Source organism: Salmo salar, chromosome ssa09 (genome assembly GCF_905237065.1).
Source record: "Salmo salar chromosome ssa09, Ssal_v3.1, whole genome shotgun sequence".
NCBI lineage: Eukaryota > Metazoa > Chordata > Actinopteri > Salmoniformes > Salmonidae > Salmo > Salmo salar.
In genome coordinates this window covers 85538306-85565975 of record NC_059450.1, presented here as the reverse complement: position 1 = coordinate 85565975, position 27670 = coordinate 85538306, and the positions used below count along the sequence as shown (strand labels likewise).

At 42.8% G+C, this 27670-nt stretch overlaps 1 protein-coding gene across 4 annotated transcripts in view; it reads right to left on the bottom strand.

Annotated features, from left to right (window-relative positions):
• Positions 1-27670, bottom strand: part of LOC106612181 (glutamate receptor 3) — a 212511-nt gene that overhangs the window by 82496 nt on the left and 102345 nt on the right. For all 4 annotated transcript variants that reach the window (XR_006771069.1, XR_006771070.1, XM_045724148.1 and 1 more), the window contains exon 4: positions 19715-19902. Coding sequence is in view for 2 of the 4 variants with exons in the window: in XM_045724148.1 (XP_045580104.1) it covers positions 19715-19902 (188 nt within the window). In the remaining 2 variants the exon portion in view is untranslated. The remainder of the gene's footprint in view (positions 1-19714; positions 19903-27670) is intronic.

Here is a 27670-nt window from a genome sequence, read left to right as displayed (position 1 = left end):
TATGTGTGGATGGCAGAACATTCATGCTTTCCTTAGAAAACAGGGAATGTTATAGAAACACCCAACTCGCATTCCGATGGTTCTGTTGGCCGTCAGTCTGTGTGTGAACAGTCTGTCAGCACATTACCGACCCCACAGCCAGGTGTCTTCTACGTTAGAGATGACAAATTGTATACAAAACAGTATGTGAATCTACTATAGGACCTGTTAGGCACATCAATATTTCAAGCTGTACCAAACTGTACCTACTACATTTTGTTTTGCATGCGACAAAGAGCCTGCCATGTCAAAGTTATGCTACGGGAAACCCTGCCAGAGTAGACTCCAATCAGAGCAAGAGAAAACTCCTTCATGAGCCTCAGAGTAAGTAGGCTACGTAAGGTCATAGGTCATATCTTCTATCCCGATAACACAGTAATCCCCTTTAATTCTGTAGTCACAGATAGTCAATGGATCTTTAAAGCCTCACATGATTGTTGCCAGGGCTTTCAAACACCACGTCCTCAGGCTTTTAACTTCAAAGTGGCGAATTCGCTGTGCTATTTCTGTCACTCTATTCTTTCAATCGCTTTGCTTCTTTCGTAGTATTAGCGACAATGAGCTACAGTTGGATCAGTGACACCATTGATGTCATCAATGACATTAGCCAAGTGTCTACCCTCTGTTGCCATAGATATCTCTCTCTCTCTCTTTCTCATATATGCATTTGGCATACAGCAGTGTTTTCAAGCTCAGTGCAGAACAAACAAAAACCTACCCCATAAACAAAAACACAACACAATGCAGACTCTGAATCTCTAGACACATGAATGGGTGAATCCTACACAGTTTCCACAATACCCCTCTGCAGCTTAGCAGGTACAGGGCTACAGAAGGCCATTTTGGCTCCAACATGGCTGCCCTCCCAGCCCTCAACAAGCAGCAGCATGTGTTTCTATCAACCCCCAAAGACTCCTCAGTTCTTCCTCCCTCCCTCTCTGCCCCCTACTTTCCTCCATCTCTTCCTTGCACATATGGCGGTCTCTGCCTAGCTAGCTGACTGCGTGTCTTTGAACAGCTTGTGAGCCCTGGGCCTGTCCCAGACTCCATTCATACAGGCCTCCCTCTCTGTCTCTCTGTGATCGCTGGAGACGGGCAGGTGTCTGTGTGTGTGAGTGCGCGCGCGTGTGTGTGTGTGTGTGTGTGTGTGTGTGTGTGTGTGTGTGTGTGTGTGTGTGTGTGTGTGTGTGTGTGTGTGTGTGTGTGTGTGTGTGTGTGTGTGTGTGTGTGTGTGCGTGTGTGAGAGTGTGTGAGAGTGCGTGCAAGAGTGTTTTCTGCCTTTAAGCTGACTCCAGCAGAGATGAAAAAAGCCCAGGAGGGGAGAGAGTTACGCCTGAATGGAGAGAATAAGAGGCAGAACACAACCACGCATTCACAGACTCAGAACACACACATGCATTCACAGACTCAGAACAAACCCACGCATTCACAGAATCAGAACACACCCACACATTCACAGACTCAGAACACACCCACGCATTCACAGACTCAGAACACACACATGCATTCACAGACTCAGAACAATCCCACACATTCACAGACTCAGAACACACACACGCATTCACAGACTCAGAACACACACACGCATTCACAGACTCAGAACACACACATGCATGCGCAGACACACACACACACACACACACACACACACACACACACACACACACACACACACACACACACACACACACACACACACACAATATGACTTTAAGTAGAACTAAAGTGTGATGAATGGTGATAGAGTGATAAAATAAATACATTCTGTTAACTGTCCTCATCAGTGAATGATCCTCTTAACCCTTCTGTAGTCCTAACATTCTGTATACTCCCCTTGTCCTCAGGGTAAAAAATGACCCGCCTTCACTAAACCCCTAAAATAAAGCAGCTTAATTGAATTTTAAACACCAAATCTAATTTACATGAAGAAACAACCTGTCATTCATCACAAGCTTGGTGAATATCTGGGTTTTCCCTCTTCACAATGCAGAAAGACTGCATTCAATCAGTGGACACGACTTGTTCTTATTGCAACACACCTGTCATAATTGTTTTCTTTACTAATAACTTTTCATGTTCATAACTGTGCACTCTCCTCAAACAATAGCATGGTATTCTTTCACTGTAATAGCTACTGTAAATTGGACAACGCAGTTAGATTAACAAGAATTTAAGCTTTCTGCCAATATCAGTTATGCTATGTCCTGGGATATTTTCTTGTTACTTACAACCTCATGCTAATCGCATTAGACTACGTTAGCTCAACCGTCCCACAGGGGACCCACCAAACCTGAAGAAGTTCTAAAGCAGAGGTTTATTATTGTTATTATTATTGCTAAAGGTACTGCATAGGTGTAAAAATACATTTTTAGCAAGAGATAGCACTTGTATAGCCTGAGAAAGTAGCAGAAATGTGCAGAAAGTAGTTTTGAATGCATTTTATTGAAGGGAACAATAACAGTCTTGAACTTTTTTGGCAACATAGTGATGTATTCTTATATACTGTACAATGTGGAAGTCATCTACAAAATACTAGTCTTCTCCCATTTTTTAACCATTGCCAACACCCACAGGGGTATAAACAACAACAATAAATAAGAATAAAATAAGATAATAGATCCAAAACAAAAACGTGAAGAACATAAATCAATCAACTCTAATTAGCACATGTAGGACAGTATGCAAGTATGTGTGCATGGACTTTGCAGATGTATTTCTCCCATGTGCAGCACATAGTATTTGTTTTACAGTCCTTCTTTGGGGGGCAGAAGTGGCATCTCCTCCTCTTGCCTGCCCCAGCTGCAGCCTCAGGTGGATCAGGACAAGATTCAGCCCCCTGAACAGCTTTCACAAGCTCTGCAGAGGCTGCTGTGTGGGGGAGGTGCTCCCTTCTTTGAATGTGTGGGGTTACAAGTGCCTTTCCCAGCTGCTCCAGGAACACCCTCATCTTGTTCTGCTTATCAGGCATCAAGGTAGCGTTGTTCTTGTTCCATATCACGAAGGCATTGTATGAGGACACATCAATGATGTTATGGAAGATGACCAGGGGCCAGCGGGCAGTCATCCTCCTGCAGCTGTAAGTTCCAATCACCTTGTCCAGGTTGTCCACTCCTCCTTTGTTGTGGTTGTAGTCCAGGATGATGGCTGGCTTCCTGTCCTCACGGTCACTGATCTCAGCCGTTTTGTGCAGTGTGCTCAGGAGGACCACATTCTTGTTCCTCTTTGGGAGGTAAGAAACTAGAGTGGTGGTGGGGGTGAAGGCAAACTTTGATGAGAAGGCCTCTCTCCCACTTGTTGCGAGGAGTGCAGGGGCGAGCTCAGGCTTGTTCTCTCTAACTGTGCCAACCATGGTGATCTTCCACTTCAGGAGCTGCTGGCTGAGTTCAATCAGTAGCACACATAGTCTCAATTTCTCATTGTGTGTGTGTGTGTGTGTGTGTGTGTGTGTGTGTGTGTGTGTGTGTGTGTGTGTGTGTGTGTGTGTGTGTGTGTGTGTGTGTGTGTGTGTGTGTGTGTGTGTGTCTTTGTGGTTTTTGTGGTGTGTAAATGATTTTACAAATGACCCTAAGACAATCTTTGTATCCTGGTGGTGTATAGCTTTCATGGAAATATGAACAACGGAGATGTTTCACTTTTTCTAATGTTTGGGTCACTCTAGGAAAAGTCATCAAATTTCAAGTTGAAAAAATATCATTTAAGGGGTTCTCTGCTGTTAAACATAGTGGCGGGTCATTTTTTACCCTTAACCCTCCTGTTATTAAGTTCGTTTCATGTTAATTAATTCTGTGTTCCCGGTCCAAAATGACCGCCCCATTATAGCTGATTACAAATCCATAATAATATATATATATTATAACCTAATCTTGTATTAGATTTTTTTAACAACTTTAGATCTTGTGAACATTACAAGTTTTGAACTTCTATTTGCTATTTATGGCCTGTAGGCCTCATTGACCTGAGCTCATACAACTCGTTAACGAGTAAAAAAATTCATAATGTATGGATTATTCTGACTATAACAAATACTCAGATGAAACATATTGTGCTATTTATCACACACTACTTTGTGTCAAAGTTTAACACGGACTCTCTCCTCCTCACCAGTGTCATGATCAAAGATATAATCAAGAGCCTCACATACAGTATATCGTTTGGTCATTGTATTGCCACAGAATGAAGGCCAAAAAAAAAAGCTTTATATACCAGAGCTGCGAGAAAAGTTCTATATATTATTAAAACAATGTTGCAATTGTTTGTGATAATGACAACAGGTGTGGTTCCCATATGGGAAAGACTCTATTGGGGAAAGGTTCCCGTGGGGGTTGCCATGGAAGCTAAGAAGGGGAGTAAGGTGTGTGTGTGTGCTCAAACACACATGCATGTGGGGGTCTGGGAGAAGAAGTGTGTCCATCTGATGAATGGGCATGTGCCTGAACTAAATTTTATACACTAATTGTAGTCTCACTCACTCATTTCTAATGACCGGTCATTTTTGACTGGGAACACCACAGGTGTACAAAAGTTAAATAAAACACCCAAAATGTAATGAAAATCATCAAAATGTATTTTGTGTGTTCAGATGCCCTGTGTGGACAAAGTCTCAGGACCTTATGACAATCAGATTAAATGAACTACATTTTTCAGAGAGAAAACTTGTAAATCGGTCAAATTCAACCAGAACACAGCAGGAGGGTTAGGACAACACAAGGGTTAAATACCTTCTGTTAACTGTCCTCATCAGTGGATGATGATTAAAATACATTCTGTTAACTTAAATACAGTGGCTTGTGAAAGTATTCACCCCCTGGGCATTTTTCCTATTTTGTAGCCTTACAAACTGGAATTAAAATTGATTTTGGGGGGGGTTTGTATCATTTGATTTATACAACATGCCTACCACTTTGAAGATGCAAAATATGTTTTATTGTGAAACAAATAATAAATAAGACAAAAAACAGAAAAATTGAGCGTGCATAAATATTCGCCCCCCAAAATCAATACTTTGTAGAGCCACCTTTTGCAGCAATTACAGATGCAAGTCTCTAGGGGGATGTCTCTATAAGCTTGGCACATCTAGCCACTGGGATTTTTTAACATTCTTTAATGCAAACTGCTCCAGTTCCTTCAAGTTGGATGGGTTCCGTTGGTGTACAGCAATCTTTAAATCATACCACAGATTCCCATTGGATTGAGGTCTGGGCTTTGACTAGTCCATTCCAAGACATTTAAATGTTTCCCCTTAAACCACTTGAGTGTTGCTTTAGCAGTATGCTTACGGTCATTGTCCTGCTGGAAGGTGAACATCCATCCCAGTCTCAAATCTCTGGAAGACTGAAAGAGGTTTCCCTCACGAATTTCCCTGTATCTAGCGCCATCTATCATTCCTTCAATTCTGACGAGTTTCCCAGTCCCTGCCGATGAAAAACATCCCCACAGCATGAGGCTGCCACCACCATGCTTCACTGTGGGGATGGTGTTCTCGGGGTGATGGAGGGTGTGGGGGTTTGTGCCAGACATAGCATTTTCATTGATGGCCAAAATGCTCAATTTAATCTAATCTGACCAGAGTACCTTCTTCCACATGTTTGGGGAGTCTCCCACATGCCTTTTGGCAAACACCAAACGTGATTGTTAATTTTTTTCTTTAAGTAATGGCTTTTTTCCGGCCACTCTTCCGTAAAGCCCAGCTCTGTGGAGTGTATGGCTTAAAGTGGTCATATGGACAGATACTCCAATCTCCGCTGTGGAGCTTTTCAGCTTATCTTTGGTTTCTTTGTTGCCTCTCTAATTAATGCCCTCCTTGCCTGGTCTGTGAGTTTTGGTGGGTGGCCCTCTCTTGGCAGGTTTGTTGTGGTGCCATATTCTTTCAAATTTTTATAATGGATTTAATGGTGTTCCATGGGATGTTCAAAGTTTTGAATAATTTTTAGAACCCAACCCTGATCTGTACTTCTCCACAACTTTGTCCCTAACCTGTTTGGAGAGCTCCTTGGTCTTCATGGTGCCGCTTGCTTGGTGGTGCCCCTTGCTTAGTGGTGTTGCAGACTCTGGGCCCTTTCAGAACAGGTGTATACATACTGAGATCATGTGACAGATCATGTGACACTTAGATTGCACACAGGTGGACTTTATTTAACTAATTATGTGACTTCTGAAGGTAATTGGTTGCACCAGATCTTATTTAGGGTCTTCATAGCAAAGGGGGGGAATACATAGCACACACCACTTTTCAGTTTTTAATTATTTTATAATTTTTTGAAACAATACATTTTTTTCATTTCACTTCACCAATTTGGAATATTTGTGTATGTCCATTACATGAAATACAAATAAAAATCAATTTAAATTACAGGTTGTAAACAAAATAGGAAAAACGCCAAGAGGATGAATGCTTTTGCAAGGCACTGTACCTTCTGTTATCTGTCCTCATCAGTGGATAATGATATGCCTTCTGTTATCTGTCCTCATCAGTGGATAATGATATGCCTTCTGTTATCTGTCCTCATCAGTGGATAATGATATGCCTTCTGTTATCTGTCCTCATCAGTGGATAATGATATACCTTCTGTTTTCTGTCCTCATCAGTGGATAATGATATGCCTTCTGTTATCTGTCCTCATCAGTGGATAATGATATTCCTTCTGTTTACTGTCCCTCAACAGTTGGTGCAATGCTACATACATTATCCATGACATCATCACAACAGTGGATTGTTCTTCAGTATGAATCACAGTCATTGGAATGAGTCAGAGGATGTGTTCCTACTGGCACCCTATTTACTATACAGTGCACTACTTTTGACCAGGGCCTCATAGGGATCTGGAACAATAGGGTGCCATTTGGAACACTTCCAGAGAGAGTAGTTGTACCTTATCCATTAAGTTGTGAGGGAAGCCTCACCATTGGATTAATTTAGCTGCAGTGCAGTGCAGCGTATTGACGGCAAACTACAGAGTTGGTTCGTCTGCACTGATCATCACAGAATATACAGACCTTTATTATGTGTCCTATCTGCACTCTTCACAGCAGCAACAAAACAAGCCCATTGAGACTTCTATCTGCTCTGCAACAGCATGACAACAGCATGACAACAGCAGGCCAATGGCACAACGAAGAGACAACTCTGGGCCAGAGTGTGTGCAGGCCTTTGACCTGTCATACAGCAGAGCCCATTGAACCCCTGTCATACAGCAGAACCCATTGAACCCCAGTCCTACAGCAGAGCCCATTGAACCCCTGTCATACAGCAGAACCCATTGAACCCCAGTCCTACAGCAGAGCCAATTGAACCCCAGACCTACAGCAGAACCCATTGAACCCCAGTCATACAGCAGAACCCATTGAACCCCTGTCCTACAGCAGAGCCCATTGAACCCCAGACCTACAGCAGAACCCATTGAACCCCAGTCATACAGCAGAGCCCATTGAACCCCTGTCCTACAGCAGAGTCCATTGAACCCCAGTCATACAGCAGAGCCGATTGAACCCCTGTCCTACAGCAGAGCCCATTGAACCCCTGTCATACAGCAGAGCCCATTGAACCCCAGTCCTACAGCAGAGACCATCGAACCCCAGTCCTACAGCAGAGCCCAACGAACCCCTGCCCTACAGCAGAGCCCATTGAACCCCAGACCTACAGCAGAGCCCATTGAACCCTTGTCATACAGCAGAACCCATTGAACCCCAGTCCTACAGCAGAGCCCATTGAACCCCAGTCCTACAGCAGAGACCATTGAACCCCAGTCCTACAGCAGAGCCCAACGAACCCCTGCCCTACAGCAGAGCCCATTGAACCCCTGTCATACAGCAGAACCCATTGAACCACAGTCATACAGCAGAGCCCATTGAACCCCTGTCCTACAGCAGAGCCCATTGAACCCCAGTCCTACAGCAGAGACCATTGAACCCCAGTCCTACAGCAGAGCCCATTGAACCCCAGTCCTACAGCGGAGCCCATTGAACCCCAGTCCTACAGCAGAGACCATTGAACCCCAGTCCTACAGCAGAGCCCAACGAACCCCGGTCTTACAGCAGAGCCCAACGAACCCCTGTCATACAGCAGAGCCCATTGAACCCCAGACCTACAGCAGAGACCATTGAACCCCAGTCCTACAGCAGAGCCTAACAAACCCCTGTTCGGTACACCCTAGGAGGCTAGAGTTACAGAATAATGGTACACCACAGGAGGATAGAGTTACAGAATAATGGGACACCACAGGAGGCTAGAGTTACAGAATAATGGTACACCCTAGGGGGCTAGAGTTACAGAATAATGGGACACCCTAGGGGGCTAGAGTTACAGAATAATGGTACACCCTAGGGGGCTAGAGTTACAGAATAATGGTACACCCTAGGAGGCTAGAGTTACAGAATAATGGTACACCCTAGGGGGCTAGAGTTACAGAATAATGGGACACCCTAGGAGGATAGAGTTACAGAATAATGGTACACCCTAGGGGGCTAGAGTTACAGAATAATGGTACACCATAGGAGGCTAGAGTTACAGAATAATGGTACACCCTAGGGGGCTAGAGTTACAGAATAATGGTACACCCTAGGAGGCTAGAGTTACAGAATAATGGTACACCCTAGGGGGCTAGAGTTACAGAATAATGGTACACCATAGGAGGCTAGAGTTACAGAATAATGGTACACCCTAGGGGGCTAGAGTTACAGAATAATGGTACACCATAGGAGGCTAGAGTTACAGAATAATGGTACACCCTAGGGGGCTAGAGTTACAGAATAATGGTACACCCTAGGAGGCTAGAGTTACAGAATAATGGTACACCACAGGAGGATAGAGTTACAGAATAATGGTACACCCTAGGGGGCTAGAGTTACAGAATAATGGTACACCACAGGAGGCTAGAGTTACAGAATAATGGTACACCCTAGGAAGCTAGAGTTACAGAATAATGGGACACCCTAGGAGGCTAGAGTTACAGAATAATGGTACACCCTAGGGGGCTAGAGTTACAGAATAATGGTACACCACAGGAGGCTAGAGTTACAGAATAATGGTACACCCTAGGAGGCTAGATTTACAGAATAATGGTATACCCTAGGGGGCTAGAGTTACAGAATAATGGGACACCCTAGGGGGCTAGAGTTACAGAATAATGGTATACCCTAGGGGGCTAGAGTTACAGAATAATGGGACACCCTAGGGAGCTAGAGTTACAGAATAATGGTACACCCTAGGGGGCTAGAGTTACAGAATAATGGTACACCCTAAAATAGGGGTCTAGACAGGGTGCAGTCCAGCTGCTTTGGAGTCATCACTGAGGCTTTGGCAAAATTAGTCCAATCAGCTGAAGTTTAGACACCCCATGATGAGGCGACGGAACTGTGTGCATGTTTGTGAGTTTGCTTGTGCATGTTTGTGAGTGTGCCTACTGCTACCCTGGAGGGAGGTGAAGGACTGTGTTGAGTGCCTCCTCTCTTCTTAAACGCTACAGTAAATTAACAAAGGAAAATACTGAGGGGTGTTGGGGGGGGGATTACACCAGAGAGAAAACCCTCATTAAATACCAGCATAGAGACATTGAGTGAATTCACATCAAAATGCTGAGAACACATGCAGATTAGTACTATTATAGGTAGTAAATCTGTTAAGGATACAGCCATTAAAATGTCTGAGTACAGTATATTCTCTACTGATGCTTTTAAAAGCTGATGCTTATCCTGAACTGAAAGAATAGAGGTTAAATAGATCTTTTTTGTTGTTGTACAATTTCCCCGAGAATTATCGAGTAAGGACATTTAGCGGCACGACGATAATAAAATTAGACACAATAAATGTATACCGAAAGCAAGAATTAATTTATTACTCCGGGTATCGAATTAGACTGAAACTAATACTCATTGAGAGGATATTGTAAAGCAGGGAGAAACCAATATAATATAGCTAAATTAAATGATACCAACGAGTGGAATACAATGAGAGGGGTATTATGCAGTGTAGAGGCATTAAGCCCAGAGAGGAGGAAGGCAGGGGGGACTTACTGGTCTGAGCCCAAACCCCAAACCACACGACTAACAACTTTGGCCACATTATGGAACACAAAGCCTTCACTCTCTCATCCTGGAATATCCAAGGCCTGAGGTCATCTGCCTTTGGCCTAAAGAGCAGGAACCCGGACTTCGCCCCCAAAAATTTAAATACAGAAATTGTTATTCTACAAGAACCATGGTATAGAGGAGATGGACGCACTGGTTTGTCCTCTGGGTTACAGAGAGCTGATAGTCCAAGTGATGCAGCGGTCCAAGGTACTGCATCTCAGTGTTAGAGGCATCACTACAGACACCCTGGTTCGAATCCAGGCTGTATCACAACCGGCCGTGATTGGGAGTCCCATAGGCATTGTCCGGGTTTTGCCCGGGTAGGCCATCATTGTAAATAAGAATTTGTTCTTAACTAACTAACTTAAAAATGGTGCTGGAAGAAATGGCAGCAGTTTTACGGCGCCCAACCAATTGTACTATTATGTGTTTTCTTCACGTTATTTGTAACTTATTTTGTACATAATGTTTCTGCAACCGTATCTTACAGCAAAAAAGAGCTTCTGGATATCAGGACAGTGATCACTCACCTCAGATTAGACAAAGATTTATTCTTCAATAAGCAGGACACACAGGCCATACTCCTGACACCCGACAAGGCCAACATTCCAGTTATTTGCAAGAGGAAGAGACGCAGGTACAGAGGACACAGAGCAGGGTGCCTCGTAAGGATCTGCAGACGGTGAGTGGGAAAGCTGCCGTTACCGTTAATATTACTCGCCAACGTGCAATCATTGGACAATAAATTAGACGAGGAACGATCACGAATATCCTAATGGGACATCAAAACTGTAATATCCTATGTTTCACGGAATCGTGGCTGAATGACGACATGGATTTTCAGCTAGCGGGATATACGCTGAACCGGCTAGATGGAACAGCACACTCCGGTAAGACGAGGGGGGGCGGTCTGTGCATATTTGTAAACAACAGCTGGTGCACGAAATCTAAGGAAGTCTCTAGATTTTGCTCGCCTGAAGTAGAGTATATTGTGATAAATTGCAGACCATACTACTTGCCCAGAGAATTTTCAGCTATATTTTTCTTGGCTGTTTATTTACCACCACAGACTGAGGCTGGCACTAAGACTGCACTCAGTCAGCTGTATAAGGAAATAAGTAAACAGGAAACCACTCAAACAGAGGCAGCGCTCCTAGTGGCTGGAGACTTTAATGCAGGGAAACTTAAATTAGTTCTACCTAATTTCTATCAACATGTTAAATGTGCAACCAGAGGGGAAAAACATTCTAAATCACCTGTACTCCACACACTGAGACGCATACAAATCTCTCCCTCGCCCTCCATTTGGTAAATCCGAAAACAACTCTATCATCCTGATTCCTGCTTAAAAGCAAAAGTTAAAACAGGAAGCACCAGTGACTCGGTCTATAAAAAAGTGGTCAGATGAAGCAGATGCTAAACTACAGGACTGTTTTGCTATCACAGACTGGAACATGTTCCAGGATTCTTCCGATGGCATTGAGGAGTACACCACATCAGTCACTGGCTTTATCAATAAGTGCATCGAGGACGTCATCCCCACAGTGGCTGTACGTACATACCCCAACCAGAAGCCATGGATTACAGGCAACATTCGCACTGAGCTAAAGGGTAAAGCTGCTGCTTCAAGGTGCGGGACTCTAACCCGAAAGCTTATAAGAAATCCTGCTATGCCCTGCGACGAACCATCAAACAGGCAAAGCGTCAATACAGGGCTAAGATTGAATCATACCACACCAGCTTCGACGCTCGTCTTATGTGGCAGGGCTCGCAAACTATTACATACTACAAAGGGAAGCACAGCCGCTAGCTGCCCAGTGACACGAGCCTACCAGACGAGCTAAATCACTTCTATGCTCGCTTCGAGGCAAACAACACTGAGGCATGCATGAGAGCATCAGCTGTTCCAGATGACTGTGTGATCACGCTCTCCATAGCCGACGTGAGTAAGACCTTTAAACAGGTCAACATTCACAAGGCTGCGGGGCAAGATGGATTACCAGGACGTGTGCTCCGGGCATGTGCTGACCATCTGGCAGGTGTCTTCACTGACATTTTCAACATGTCCCTGATTGAGTCTCTAATACCAACATGTTTCAAGCAGACCACCATAGTCCCTGTGCCCAAGAACACGGAGGCAACCTGCATAAATGATTACAGACCCGTAGCACTCACGTCCGTAGCCATGAAGTGCTTTGAAAGGCTGGTAATGGCTCACATCAAAACCATTTACCCAGAAACCCTAGACCCACTCCAATTTGCATACCGCCCAAACAGATCCACAGATGATGCAATCTCTATTGCACTCCACAATAGCCTTTCCCATCTAGAACAAAAGGAAAAAAACATTTGAGAAAGCTATTCATTGACTACAGCTCAGCGTTCAACACCATAGTACCCTCAAAGCTCATCACTAAGCTAAGGATGCTGGGACTAAACACCTCCCTCTGTTACTGGATCCTGGACTTCCTGACTGGCCGCCCCCAGGTGACGAGGGTAGGTAGCAACACATCTTCCACGCTGATCCTCAACACTGGAGCTCTCCAGGGGTGTGTGCTCAGTCCCCTCCTGTACTCCCTGTTCACCCACGACTGCATGGCCAGGCACAACTCCAACACCATCATTAAGTTTACAGACGACACAACAGTGGTAGGCCTGATAACTGACAACGATGAGACAGCCTATAGGGAGGAGGTCAGAGACCTGGCAGTGTGGTGCCAGAATAATAACCTATGCTTTAATGTAACTAAGACTAAGATTTGATTGTGGACTACAGGAAAAGGAGGACCGAGCATGCCCCCATTCTCATCGACGGGGCTGTAGTGGAGCAGGTTGAGAGCTTCAAGTTCCTTGGTGTCCACATCACCAACAAACTAGAATGGTCCAAACACACCAAGACAGTCGTGAAGAGGGCACGACAAAGCCTATTCCCCCTCAGGAAACTAAAAAGATTTGGCATGGGTCCTGAGATCTTCAAAAGGTTCTACAGCTGCAACATCGAGAGCATCCTGACTGGTTGCATCACTGCCTGGTACGGCAATTGCTCAACCTCTGACCACAAGGCACTACAGAGGGTAGTGCATACGGCCCAGTACATCACTAGGGCTAAGCTTCCTGCCATCTGGGACCTCTACACCAGGGGGTGTCAGAGGAAGGCCCTAAAAATTGTCAAAGACCCCAGCCACTCCAGTCACAGACTGTTCTCTCTACTATCGTATGGCAAGCGATACCGGAGTGCCAATTCTAGGACAAAAAGGCTTCTCAATAGTTTTTACCCCCAAGCCATAAGACTCCGGAACAGGTAATCAAATGGCTACCCGGACTATTTGCTCTGTGTGCCCCCCCAATCCCTCTTTTACGCTGCTGATACTCTCTGTTTATCATATATGCATAGTCACTTTAACTATACATTCACGTACATACTACCTCAATTGGCCCGACCAACCAGTGCTCCCGCACATTGGCTAACCGGGCTATCTGAATGGTGTTCCGCCACCCACCACCCGCCAACCCCTCTTTTACGCTAGTGCTACTCTATTCATCATATATGCATAGTCACTTTAACCATATATACATGTACATACTACCTCAATCAGCCTGACTAACCGGTGTCTGTATGTAGCCTTGCTACTTTTATAGCCTCGATACTGTATATAGCCTGTCTTTTTACTATTGTTCACCTAATACCTTATTTGCACTATTGGTTAGAGCCTGTAAGTAAGCATTTCACTGTAAGGTCTACACCTGTTCTATTCGGCACACGTGACAAATATTTTTGATTTGATTTGACTTGCCTGGTTAAATAAAAATAATAAAGAAAATAATCCCACCAAACTAGCACGCGTAAAACAGGGAAGGGACTCAGGGGGTATGTATAGAGCAGACCTAACCCACTCCATTAAATTAATCAAATCTGGAGCATTTTATATCTGGTTAGAAATAAATAAGGAAAGGTTCTCAACAGAGAAAAATGCCCTGCTGTGTGCTACCTAAATCTCCCAACTAGAATCCCCATACTTTAATGAAGACAGCTTCTATATCCTAGAGGGGGAGATGAACCATTTCCAGACCCAGGGACATGTACTAGTCTGTGGTGATCTAAATGCCAGAACTGGACAAGAAACTGACACCCTCAACGCACAGGGGGATAAACACCTACCTGGAGTTGACACCCTTCCCTCCCCCTAGACACAACTACGACAACATAACCAACAAAAACGGGTCAAAACACCTGCAGCTCTGTCGCTCACTGGGTCTGTACATAGTCAATAAAAGGCTTCTAGGGGACTCCTACGGTAGGTACAACTATAGCTCATCTCGTGGCAGAAGCACTGTAGACTACTAAATAGGCATCGAAGCTGAGAAAACTGCATGATATTAGGCAATGCTATAGATGGAAATAGGATAGTGTAGAAACCAACCAAAAAAACATTGGCCAACAACAAATTCAATTTCTCCTAGACAACTTCCTGAAAAAAATATTTCCCTAAAGCAGCTAACATATCAAATTTAAATTCCGTCAGAAAACCGAAGAAAATTAACAACAATGAGAAATGGTTTGATGAAGAATGCAAAAATGTAAGAAATTGAGAAACCTATGCAAACAAAAACAGAGACCCAGAAAACCTTAGTTTACGTCTTCACTATGGTGAATCACTAAAACAATAGAGAAATACACTACGGAAAGAGAGTGAACAGCATGTCAGAAATCAACTCTATGTGATTGAAGAATCCATAGAATCTAATCACTTCTGGGAAAATTGGAAAACACTAAACAAACAGCACAACAATTACTGTGGAATGTGCGTCAAACGCAATCTCGGAAAATTCCTCTGCAGCAAAATCAACAGCAGACAACATTTCCTGTGCCTCAACACAATCCTGTCTCGGCGCTCCATGGACAATTCCTTCGACCTCCTTGCTTGGTTTTTGCTCCGATATGCACTGTCAACTGTGGGACCTTTTATGTGACCTGTTTCAGGAAGCTAGGCGTATGTGACAGGTCACTACCTCACAGGAGAGTCGTTTGAAAGTAAACTTTTTTTTATCAGAATAGTTTTTTTGAGTAAAGATGCCATCTCGAACATGTGAACTTTCATGTGCCTTAACAACAAACTTGTATACCATCTGTAAATACATTTTTTTTTTATTACGAGCCTAGTTGGTTAAGCCACAGGAAAAAGTCAGCAACCTTCCCGCTAGCCATGATTGGCTGAGAGAATGAGTAGGCTGGACATGTCGAGAGATGAGTTTGGATTGGTCTGCCATACAGCACGATTCTGTCTATTTGAGCTGGTCAGTAGGTAATCCTGTCTAACGTGGCTTTTAAAAAAAATAAGAATCGCGTATTGAAACTTAACAAAAGACTTGACTATGTATCGATTTCAATAGAACTTCTCTCATCTGAGTGTGACAGAGCGCAGAATAACAGATGAATTTACGAATGCTCAACACCGGTTGAATATGGCCGGTGTCAGTAAACGTAATTCAATTGTTGCCAGGAGCACAATTACAGTCACCAATGCTCTGGATAACATGAAAACAGCCTAACCAGCTTTAGTAAAATGGTCAGAGTTTGGGTAGGGGCTAAAGCTTAAGATGATTTTCATGGCATTGTACACGGTCAGTGTGAACCAGAGTGACTTGACACAAGAACGGAAACGACACAGGTCGTCTTATTGAAAGGGGTTGCAGTCTGCCGTGAAGCATTCATCCATGGGTGGGGTCTAGCTACAGTTTCAGATATTATACATTTCAAATTTGGTCAGAAAGTAGTTTTCATTACAAGTTAAAGCATACTGTTAGCTAACTAGCTGACGTTAGATGACTGGCTCGCTAGCTAACATTACGTTTATGATCTGTGTGTAATAAGTTATCTGAGAATGCCATTTCGCATGGCTAGTTATAGCCTAATGTTAGCTAGCTAACTACCTAACATGGAAGCTATTTGGTTAACCTTAGCTAGCTATGACACTCAGTTTATATTGCCAGTACTCTATGGACTGGGATTATGCTTCATTGTTTAGCTAGCTAGCTAATGTATAAACATCAGAGCCCAAGTTAAAGCTGACTGTTAGCTAGCTAGTTGATGATAGATGGCTGGCTCGCTAGCTAACGTTACTTTTATGATCTGTTTGTAGTAATGTTATCTCAGAATGCCATTTTGCATTGCTAGTTATAGCCTCATCAAGCAGCGCTTCAGAAAGACCAGAGTCAACACTTTGTCTGAGATTGCTGGTGTTGTGAATGACAGCACTGGGACAGGTGTCAACATCCCATAGCTGGTTGGACTGGAGGATGGTACGGTGCTGGTGGAAAGCTATGGTTGGCAACAACACCTGACTGCGTACTTCAGGCCGCTGCCACAGATCAAGCAGTATGAGGTGATTCTTCTTATCTAAACTTGGGAGGTGAATTGATGTTGTGCAAGGTTGTAATGTCTTAATATTTTTTGTTATTTCCTGTTTTACAGCTTCAATGCTCTGGAGTCTGGTGTCGTTGTCGCCAAGGAGTGTTCAGACTCAGTCGGGACCAGGTTCCAGCTGCTGGGCAACGCTGACATCCTTCCTCCCATAGATGGTCTGCCTGTAAAAGCACCACCTGGACTGGACACAGCTAGACAAACGTATATTTTTGAGAAGATCAGGGAGTTTTGCGATGAAGAGGCTACGGACATCACATGCCCTGCACCAAAGTCAAGGGCAGAACAGAAACAGGCTTTTTGAATATAGATTCCCTTATTCATGTGTGGTTCGGACGGACCAGTCATCAGCACCATCTGCAGTGCCTCTATTCAAATGACTCTCTGCTACCAACGTTTCTGATACTATTGTATTTAAATCCTGCTGCTCAGCCACTTTACCCCAGATCGTATGCATATAACTACCTCTTCTATCACTGATATTGTTATTGATATTGTTCTTTTACATACTGTAAATTATTTTTAATTATATTGACACTGTCTATTTCTGATATTGCTACTATGCAAGTAACCATTTGTCTGTACCCTTTACACCTTCTGTAGAGACCCATCCACTGGGCAAGATGTGGCTGGGGGTTATAGCTTTTCTTTCACATGACACATCAATTTAGACAAGTGTGTCTGGGTAGGCACCATCTAATATTTATACCATTTTTTATCTGGACACTTTGTTTACCTGGAATTGTTCCTTATTGTAGACTACTACCACTTTTAGTCGTAATCTTTACTACACTACTCACTGTTTAGCACATGACCTCACATGTGAATCCTTAAAGAAATGGGTGGGGCTAAGGCTTAAGAGGGGGTGAACAATGCTGAATGGTGTAGACAAAGCCACTTATGTAAATAAGGTATTTTTGTTTTTCCCTTTTCATTCTTTTTCTTTCTATTCTAAAAACCTGTTTTTTCGCTTTGTCATTATGGGGTATTGTGTGTAGATTGATGAGGACATTTTTTATGTGGAAAAGGGAAGGTGTCTGAATACTTTCTGAATACGCTGTATATCAGTGAATTGGTGAGTGCACCAGAACAGTCTGCAGCACCCGGCCTCACCCTTCTGGACTTGGAAATCAAATGTCTACAGATTATCTGGTTCATCTGTCCCCAACCAAGTAGGGCCTACGGCAGCACCTAGATCTTCTGCACAGATTCCGTCAGACGTGGGTCATGACAATGATTCTCAGTAAGAAAAAAATGGTGTTCCAAAAAAGGGTTCAGTAGCCAGAACAACAAATACAATTTATTTCTAGACACTGTTGCCCTAGAACACACAAATAATTATGACACAGACAAGGAAATTTCCCAGCTCCTAACCAACCCGCGATAACATCTGCTAAATATGTGTACGTGACCAATAACAGATTTTGAACTCGGCCTAAACATCAACACCACAGGTAACTTCCACAAGGCTGTGAATGATCTCAGAAACCAGGCAAGAAGGTCCTTCCATGCCATGAAAAGTAACATATACAGTGGCTTGCGAAAGTATTCTCCCCGCTTGGCATTTTTCCTATTTTGTTGCCTTACAACTTGGAATTAAAATAGATTTTTGGGGGGTTTGTGTCATTTGATTTACACAACATGCCTACCACTTTGAAGATGCAAAATATTTTTTGTTGTGAAACAAACAAGAAGACCAACTATTCACCCCCCCAAAGGCAATACTTTGTAGAGCCACCTTTTGCAGTAATTACAGCTACAAGTCTCTTGGGATATGTCTCTATAAGCTTGGCACATCTAGCCACTGGGATTTTTGAACATTCTTCAAGGCAAAACTGCTCCAGCTCCTTCAAGTTGGATGGGTTCCGCTGGTGTACAGCAATGTTTAAGTCATACCACAGATTCTCAATTGGATTGAGGTCTGGGCTTTGACTAGGCCATTCCAAGACATTTAAATGTTTCCCCTTAAACCACTTGAGTGTTGCTTTAGTAGTATGCTTAGGGTCATTGTCCTGCTGGAAGCTGAACCTCCGTCCCAGTCTCAAATCTCTGGAAGACTGAAAGAGGTTTCCCTCAAGAATTTCCCTGTATTTAGCTTCATCCATCATTCCTTCAATTCTGACGAGATTCCAAGTCCCTGCAGATGAAAAATGATGTTCTCGGGGTGATGAGACGTGTTGGGTTTGCGCCAGACATAGCGTTTTCCTTGATGGACAAAAAGCTCAATTTTAGTCTCATCTGACCAGAGTACCTTCTTCCATATATTTGGGAAGTCTCCCACAAGACTTTTGGTGAACAACAACATGTTTGCTTATTTTTTTCTTTAATTTAAGTAATGGCTTTTTTCTGGCCAGTCTTCCGTAAAGCCCAGCTCTGTGGAGTGTACGGCTTAAAGTGGTCATATGGACAGATACTCCAATCTCCGCTGTGGAGCTTTGCAGCACCTTCAGGGTTATCTTTGGTCTCTTTGTTGCGTCTCTAATTATTGCCCTCCTTGCCTGGTCCGTGAGTTTTGGTGTGCGACCCTCTCTTGGTAGGTTTGTTGTGGTGCCATAATCTTTCCATTTTTTTAATAATGGATTTAATGGTGCTCCATGGGATGTACTTCTGTTTGGAGAGCTCCTTGGTCTTCATGGTGCTGGTTGCTTGGTGGTGCCACTTGCTTGGTGGTGCCACTTGCTTGGTGGTGTTGCAGACTCTGGGGCCTTTCAGAACAGGTGTATATATACTGAGATCATGTGACAGATCATGTGACACTTAGATTGCACACAGGTGGACTTTATTTATTTATTTACTATTCTGAAGGTAATTGGTTGCACCAGATTTTAGTTAGGGGCTTCATAGCAAAGGGGGTGAACACATATGCACGTACCACTTCTCCGTTTTTTACATTGTTTTAATTTTTTGCAACAAGTTATTTTTTTAAATTAACTTCACAAATGTTGACTATTTGGTGTATGTCCATAACATGAAATTAAAATAAAAACCCATTTAAATTACAGGTTGTAATGCAACAATATAGGAAAAATGCCAAGGGGAATGAATACTTTTGCAAGGCACTGTACTGAACATACATATAAACGCAACATACCCCATAGTGGAATTTTGTTTGTAGAACATTTTCGAAAAAGTATAAACAATTTAAAGCTGAAATGTCTTGAGTCAATAAATATTCAATAAAGCCCTAACCTGTTCTAGGATAGTGTTGATCCTGTCCACCTCACAGTCGATGACGTAGCGTTTCTCCTGCCTCCTGTCCATCTCCTCGATGATCCGTTTGAACTCTGCTGCGTCCGTGATGCTCCCCACAGACCGAGCCGTCACCTGCCAATTGTTGGTCACTGCTGACTCCATGATGGCCTGAAGGATAGAGAAACCTAGAGAGAGAGAGAGAGAGAGAGCGAAAAAGAACCAGAGCTGTTTATCATAAGTGCAATCAACTAAGGAAGGTGCTTAATGTATAATGTGTTTAAAGTGGCATTAGGTCATGTGTCCCCATTACAATCTGAAATAACTGTAGATGTCCTTCTGCATTGACCAGACAACATCTCATGAAGACGAGGGGTGGGTGTGGAGGAGACCAGAGCAAGGATTCACATCTCCATGTTATTAACTAGAGGAGGGCTGATGATCTCCATGTTATTAACTAGAGGAGGGCTGATGATCTCTATGTTATTAACTAGAGGAGGGCTGATGATATCTATGTTATTAACTAGAGGAGGGCTGATGATCTCTATGTTATTAACTAGAGGAGGGCTGATGATCTCCATGTTATTAACTAGAGGAGGGCTGATGATCTCTATGTTATTAACTAGAGGAGGGCTGATGATCTCTATGTTATTAACTAGAGGAGGGCTGATGATCTCTATGTTATTAACTAGAGGAGGGCTGATGATCTCTATGTTATTAACTAGAGGAGGGCTTATGATCTCTATGTTATTAACTAGAGGAGGGCTGATGATCTCCATGTTATTAACTAGAGGAGGGCTGATGATCTCTATATTATTATCTAGAGGAGGGCTGATGATCTCCATGTTATTAACTAGAGGAGGGCTGATGATCTCTATGTTATTAACTAAAGGAGGGCTGATGATCTCTATGTTATTAACTAGAGGAGGGCTGATGATCTCTATGTTATTAACTAGAGGAGGGCTGATGATCTCCATGTTATTAACTAGAGGAGGGCTGATGATCTCCATGTTATTAACTAGAGGGAGGTCTGATGATCTCCATGTTATTAACTAGAAGGAGGGCTGATGATCTCCATGTTATTAACAAGAGGAGGGCTGATGATCTCCATGTTATTAACTAGAGGGAGGTCTGATGATCTCTATGTTATTAACTAGAGGAGGGCTGATGATCTCCATGTTATTAACTAGAGGAGGGCTGATGATCTCTATGTTATTAACTAGAGGAGGGCTGATGATCTCCATGTTATTAACTAGAGGAGGGCTGATGATCTCCATGTTATTAACTAGAGGAGGGCTGATGATCTCCATGTTATTAACTAGAGGAGGGCTGATGATCTCTATGTTATTAACTAGAGGAGGGCTGATGATCTCTATGTTATTAACTAGAGGAGGGCTGATGATCTCTATGTTATTAACTAGAGGAGGGCTGATGATCTCCATGTTATTAACTAGAGGAGGGCTGATGATCTCTATGTTATTAACTAGAGGAGGGCTGATGATCTCTATGTTATTAACTAGAGGAGGGCTGATGATCTCTATGTTATTAACTAGAGGGAGGGCTGATGATCTCTATGTTATTAACTAGAGGAGGGCTGATGATCTCCGTGTTATTAACTAGAGGAGGGCTGATGATCTCTATGTTATAAACTAGAGGAGGGCTGATGATCTCCATGTTATTAACTAGAGGAGGGCTGATGACCTCCATGTTATTAACTAGAGGAGGGCTGATGATCTCCATGTTATTAACTAGAGGAGGGATGATGATCTCCATGTTATTAACTAGAGAGAGGTCTGATGATCTCCATGTTATTAACTAGAGGGAGGGCTGATGATCTCCATGTTATTAACAAGAGGAGGGCTGATGATCTCCATGTTATTAACTAGAGGGAGGTCTGATGATCTCTATGTTATTAACTAGAGGAGGGCTGATGATCTCCATGTTATTAACTAGAGGAGGGCTGATGATCTCTATGTTATTAACTAGAGGAGGGCTGATGATCTCTATGTTATTAACTAGAGGAGGGCTGATGATCTGCATGTTATTAACTACAGGAGGGCTGATGATCTCCATGCTATTAACTAGAGGAGGGCTGATGATCTCCATGTTATTAACTAGAGGAGGGCTGATGATCTCCATGTTATTAACTAGAGGGAGGTCTGATGATCTCCATGTTATTAACTAGAGGGAGGGCTGATGATCTCCATGTTATTAACAAGAGGAGGGCTGATGATCTCCATGTTATTAACTAGAGGGAGGTCTGATGATCTCTATGTTATTAACTAGAGGAGGGCTGATGATCTCCATGTTATTAACTAGAGGAGGGCTGATGATCTCCATGTTATTAACTAGAGGAGGGCTGATGATCTCTATGTTATTAACTAGAGGAGGGCTGATGATCTCCATGTTATTAACTAGAGGAGGGCTGATGATCTCTATGTTATTAACTAGAGGAGGGCTGATGATCTCTATGTTATTAACTAGAGGAGGGCTGATGATCTCTATGTTATTAACTAGAGGGAGGGCTGATGATCTCTATGTTATTAACTAGAGGAGGGCTGATGATCTCCGTGTTATTAACTAGAGGAGGGCTGATGATCTCTATGTTATAAACTAGAGGAGGGCTGATGATCTCCATGTTATTAACTAGAGGAGGGCTGATGACCTCCATGTTATTAACTAGAGGAGGGCTGATGATCTCCATGTTATTAACTAGAGGAGGGCTGATGATCTCCATGTTATTAACTAGAGAGAGGTCTGATGATCTCCATGTTATTAACTAGAGGGAGGGCTGATGATCTCCATGTTATTAACAAGAGGAGGGCTGATGATCTCCATGTTATTAACTAGAGGAGGGCTGATGATCTCCATGTTATTAACTAGAGGAGGGCTGATGATCTCTATGTTATTAACGAGAGGAGGGCTGATGATCTCCATGTTATTAACTAGAGGAGGGCTGATGATCTCCATGTTATTAACTAGAGGGAGGTCTGATGATCTCCATGTTATTAACTAGAAGGAGGGCTGATGATCTCCATGTTATTAACAAGAGGAGGGCTGATGATCTCCATGTTATTAACTAGAGGGAGGTCTGATGATCTCTATGTTATTAACTAGAGGAGGGCTGATGATCTCTATGTTATTAACTAGAGGAGGGCTGATGATCTCCATGTTATTAACTAGAGGAGGGCTGATGATCTCCATGTTATTAACTAGAGGAGGGCTGATGATCTCTATGTTATTAACTAGAGGAGGGCTGATGATCTCCATGTTATTAACTAGAGGAGGGCTGATGATCTCCATGTTATTAACTAGAGGGAGGTCTGATGATCTCCATGTTATTAACAAGAGGAGGGCTGATGATCTCCATGTTATTAACTAGAGGGAGGTCTGATGATCTCTATGTTATTAACTAGAGGAGGGCTGATGATCTCTATGTTATTAACTAGAGGAGGGCTGATGATCTCCATGTTATTAACTAGAGGAGGGCTGATGATCTCCATGTTATTAACTAGAGGAGGGCTGATGATCTCTATGTTATTAACTAGAGGAGGGCTGATGATCTCCATGTTATTAACTAGAGGAGGGCTGATGATCTCCATGTTATTAACTAGAGGGAGGTCTGATGATCTCCATGTTATTAACTAGAAGGAGGGCTGATGATCTCCATGTTATTAACAAGAGGAGGGCTGATGATCTCCATGTTATTAACTAGAGGGAGGTCTGATGATCTCTATGTTATTAACTAGAGGAGGGCTGATGATCTCCATGTTATTAACTAGAGGAGGGCTGATGATCTCTATGTTATTAACTAGAGGAGGGCTGATGATCTCCATGTTATTAACTAGAGGAGGGCTGATGATCTCTATGTTATTAACTAGAGGAGGGCTGATGATCTCTATGTTATTAACTAGAGGAGGGCTGATGATCTCTATGTTATTAACTAGAGGAGGGCTGATGATCTGTATGTTATTAACTACAGGAGGGCTGATGATCTCCATGCTATTAACTAGAGGAGGGCTGATGATCTCCATGTTATTAACTAGAGGAGGGCTGATGATCTCCATGTTATTAACTAGAGGGAGGTCTGATGATCTCCATGTTATTAACTAGAGGGAGGGCTGATGATCTCCATGTTATTAACAAGAGGAGGGCTGATGATCTCCATGTTATTAACTAGAGGGAGGTCTGATGATCTCTATGTTATTAACTAGAGGAGGGCTGATGATCTCCATGTTATTAACTAGAGGAGGGCTGATGATCTCCATGTTATTAACTAGAGGAGGGCTGATGATCTCTATGTTATTAACTAGAGGAGGGCTGATGATCTCCATGTTATTAACTAGAGGAGGGCTGATGATCTCTATGTTATTAACTAGAGGAGGGCTGATGATCTCTATGTTATTAACTAGAGGAGGGCTGATGATCTCTATGTTATTAACTAGAGGGAGGGCTGATGATCTCTATGTTATTAACTAGAGGAGGGCTGATGATCTCCGTGTTATTAACTAGAGGAGGGCTGATGATCTCTATGTTATAAACTAGAGGAGGGCTGATGATCTCCATGTTATTAACTAGAGGAGGGCTGATGACCTAAAGGTTATTAACTAGAGGAGGGCTGATGATCTCCATGTTATTAACTAGAGGAGGGCTGATGATCTCCATGTTATTAACTAGAGGAGGGCTGATGATCTCTATGTTATTAACTAGAGGAGGGCTGATGATCTCTATGTTATTAACTAGAGGAGGGCTGATGATCTCTATGTTATTAACTAGAGGAGGGCTGATGATCTGTATGTTATTAACTACAGGAGGGCTGATGATCTCCATGCTATTAACTAGAGGAGGGCTGATGATCTCCATGTTATTAACTAGAGGAGGGCTGATGATCTCCATGTTATTAACTAGAGGGAGGTCTGATGATCTCCATGTTATTAACTAGAGGGAGGGCTGATGATCTCCATGTTATTAACAAGAGGAGGGCTGATGATCTCCATGTTATTAACTAGAGGGAGGTCTGATGATCTCTATGTTATTAACTAGAGGAGGGCTGATGATCTCCATGTTATTAACTAGAGGAGGGCTGATGATCTCCATGTTATTAACTAGAGGAGGGCTGATGATCTCTATGTTATTAACTAGAGGAGGGCTGATGATCTCCATGTTATTAACTAGAGGAGGGCTGATGATCTCTATGTTATTAACTAGAGGAGGGCTGATGATCTCTATGTTATTAACTAGAGGAGGGCTGATGATCTCTATGTTATTAACTAGAGGGAGGGCTGATGATCTCTATGTTATTAACTAGAGGAGGGCTGATGATCTCCGTGTTATTAACTAGAGGAGGGCTGATGATCTCTATGTTATAAACTAGAGGAGGGCTGATGATCTCCATGTTATTAACTAGAGGAGGGCTGATGACCTAAAGGTTATTAACTAGAGGAGGGCTGATGATCTCCATGTTATTAACTAGAGGAGGGCTGATGATCTCCATGTTATTAACTAGAGAGAGGTCTGATGATCTCCATGTTATTAACTAGAGGGAGGGCTGATGATCTCCATGTTATTAACAAGAGGAGGGCTGATGATCTCCATGTTATTAACTAGAGGGAGGTCTGATGATCTCTATGTTATTAACTAGAGGAGGGCTGATGATCTCCATGTTATTAACTAGAGGAGGGCTGATGATCTCCATGTTATTAACTAGAGGAGGGCTGATGATCTCCATGTTATTAACTAGAGGGAGGTCTGATGATCTCTATGTTATTAACTAGAGGAGGGCTGATGATCTCCATGTTATTAACTAGAGGAGGGCTGATGATCTCTATGTTATTAACTAGAGGAGGGCTGATGATCTCCATGTTATTAACTAGAGGAGGGCTGATGATCTCTATGTTATTAACTAGAGGAGGGCTGATGATCTCTATGTTATTAACTAGAGGAGGGCTGATGATCTCTATGTTATTAACTAGAGGGAGGGCTGATGATCTCTATGTTATTAACTAGAGGAGGGCTGATGATCTCCGTGTTATTAACTAGAGGAGGGCTGATGATCTCTATGTTATAAACTAGAGGAGGGCTGATGATCTCCATGTTATTAACTAGAGGAGGGCTGATGACCTCCATGTTATTAACTAGAGGAGGGCTGATGATCTCCATGTTATTAACTAGAGGAGGGCTGATGATCTCCATGTTATTAACTAGAGAGAGGTCTGATGATCTCCATGTTATTAACTAGAGGGAGGGCTTATGATCTCCATGTTATTAACAAGAGGAGGGCTGATGATCTCCATGTTATTAACTAGAGGGAGGTCTGATGATCTCTATGTTATTAACTAGAGGAGGGCTGATGATCTCCATGTTATTAACTAGAGGAGGGCTGATGATCTCCATGTTATTAACTAGAGGAGGGCTGATGATCTCTATGTTATTAACTAGAGGAGGGCTGATGATCTCCATGTTATTAACTAGAGGAGGGCTGATGATCTCCATGTTATTAACTAGAGGGAGGTCTGATGATCTCCATGTTATTAACTAGAAGGAGGGCTGATGATCTCCATGTTATTAACAAGACGAGGGCTGATGATCTCCATGTTATTAACTAGAGGGAGGTCTGATGATCTCTATGTTATTAACTAGAGGAGGGCTGATGATCTCCATGTTATTAACTAGAGGAGGGCTGATTATCTCTATGTTATTAACTAGAGGAGGGCTGATGATCTCCATGTTATTAACTAGAGGAGGGCTGATGATCTCTATGTTATTAACTAGAGGAGGGCTGATGATCTCTATGTTATTAACTAGAGGAGGGCTGATGATCTCTATGTTATTAACTAGAGGAGGGCTGATGATCTGTATGTTATTAACTAGAGGAGGGCTGATGATCTCCATGCTATTAACTAGAGGAGGGCTGATGATCTCCATGTTATTAACTAGAGGGAGGTCTGATGATCTCTATGTTATTAACTAGAGGAGGGCTGATGATCTCCATGTTATTAACTAGAGGGAGGTCTGATGATCTCTATGTTATTAACTAGAGGAGGGCTGATGATCTCCATGTTATTAACTAGAGGAGGGCTGATGATCTCCATGTTATTAACTAGAGGAGGGCTGATGATCTCTATGTTATTAACTAGAGGAGGGCTGATGATCTCCATGTTATTAACTAGAGGAGGGCTGATGATCTCTATGTTATTAACTAGAGGAGGGCTGATGATCTCTATGTTATTAACTAGAGGAGGGCTGATGATCTCTATGTTATTAACTAGAGGAGGGCTGATGATCTCTATGTTATTAACTAGAGGAGGGCTGATGATCTCCATGTTATTAACTAGAGGAGGGCTGATGATCTCCATGTTATTAACTAGAGGAGGGCTTATGATCTCCATGTTATTAACTAGAGGAGGGCTGATGATCTCTATGTTATTAACTAGAGGAGGGCTGATGATCTCCATGTTATTAACAAGAGGAGGGCTGATGATCTCTTTTATTAACTAGAGGGCTGATGATCTCTATGTTATTAACTAGAGGAGGGCTGATGATCTCTATGTTATTAACTAGAGGAGGGCTGATGATCTCCATGTTATTAACTAGAGGAGGGCTGATGATCTCTATGTTATTAACTAGAGGAGGGCTGATGATCTCTATGTTATTAACTAGAGGAGGGCTGATGATCTCTATGTTATTAACTAGAGGAGGGCTGATGATCTCCATGTTATTAACTAGAGGAGGGCTGATGATCTCCATGTTATTAACTAGAGGAGGGCTGATGATCTCTATGTTATTAACTAGAGGAGGGCTGATGATCTCTATGTTATTAACTAGAGGAGGGCTGATGATCTCCATGTTATTAACTAGAGGAGGGCTGATGATCTCTATGTTATTAACTAGAGGAGGGCTGATGATCTCTATGTTATTAACTAGAGGAGGGCTGATGATCTCTATGTTATTAACTAG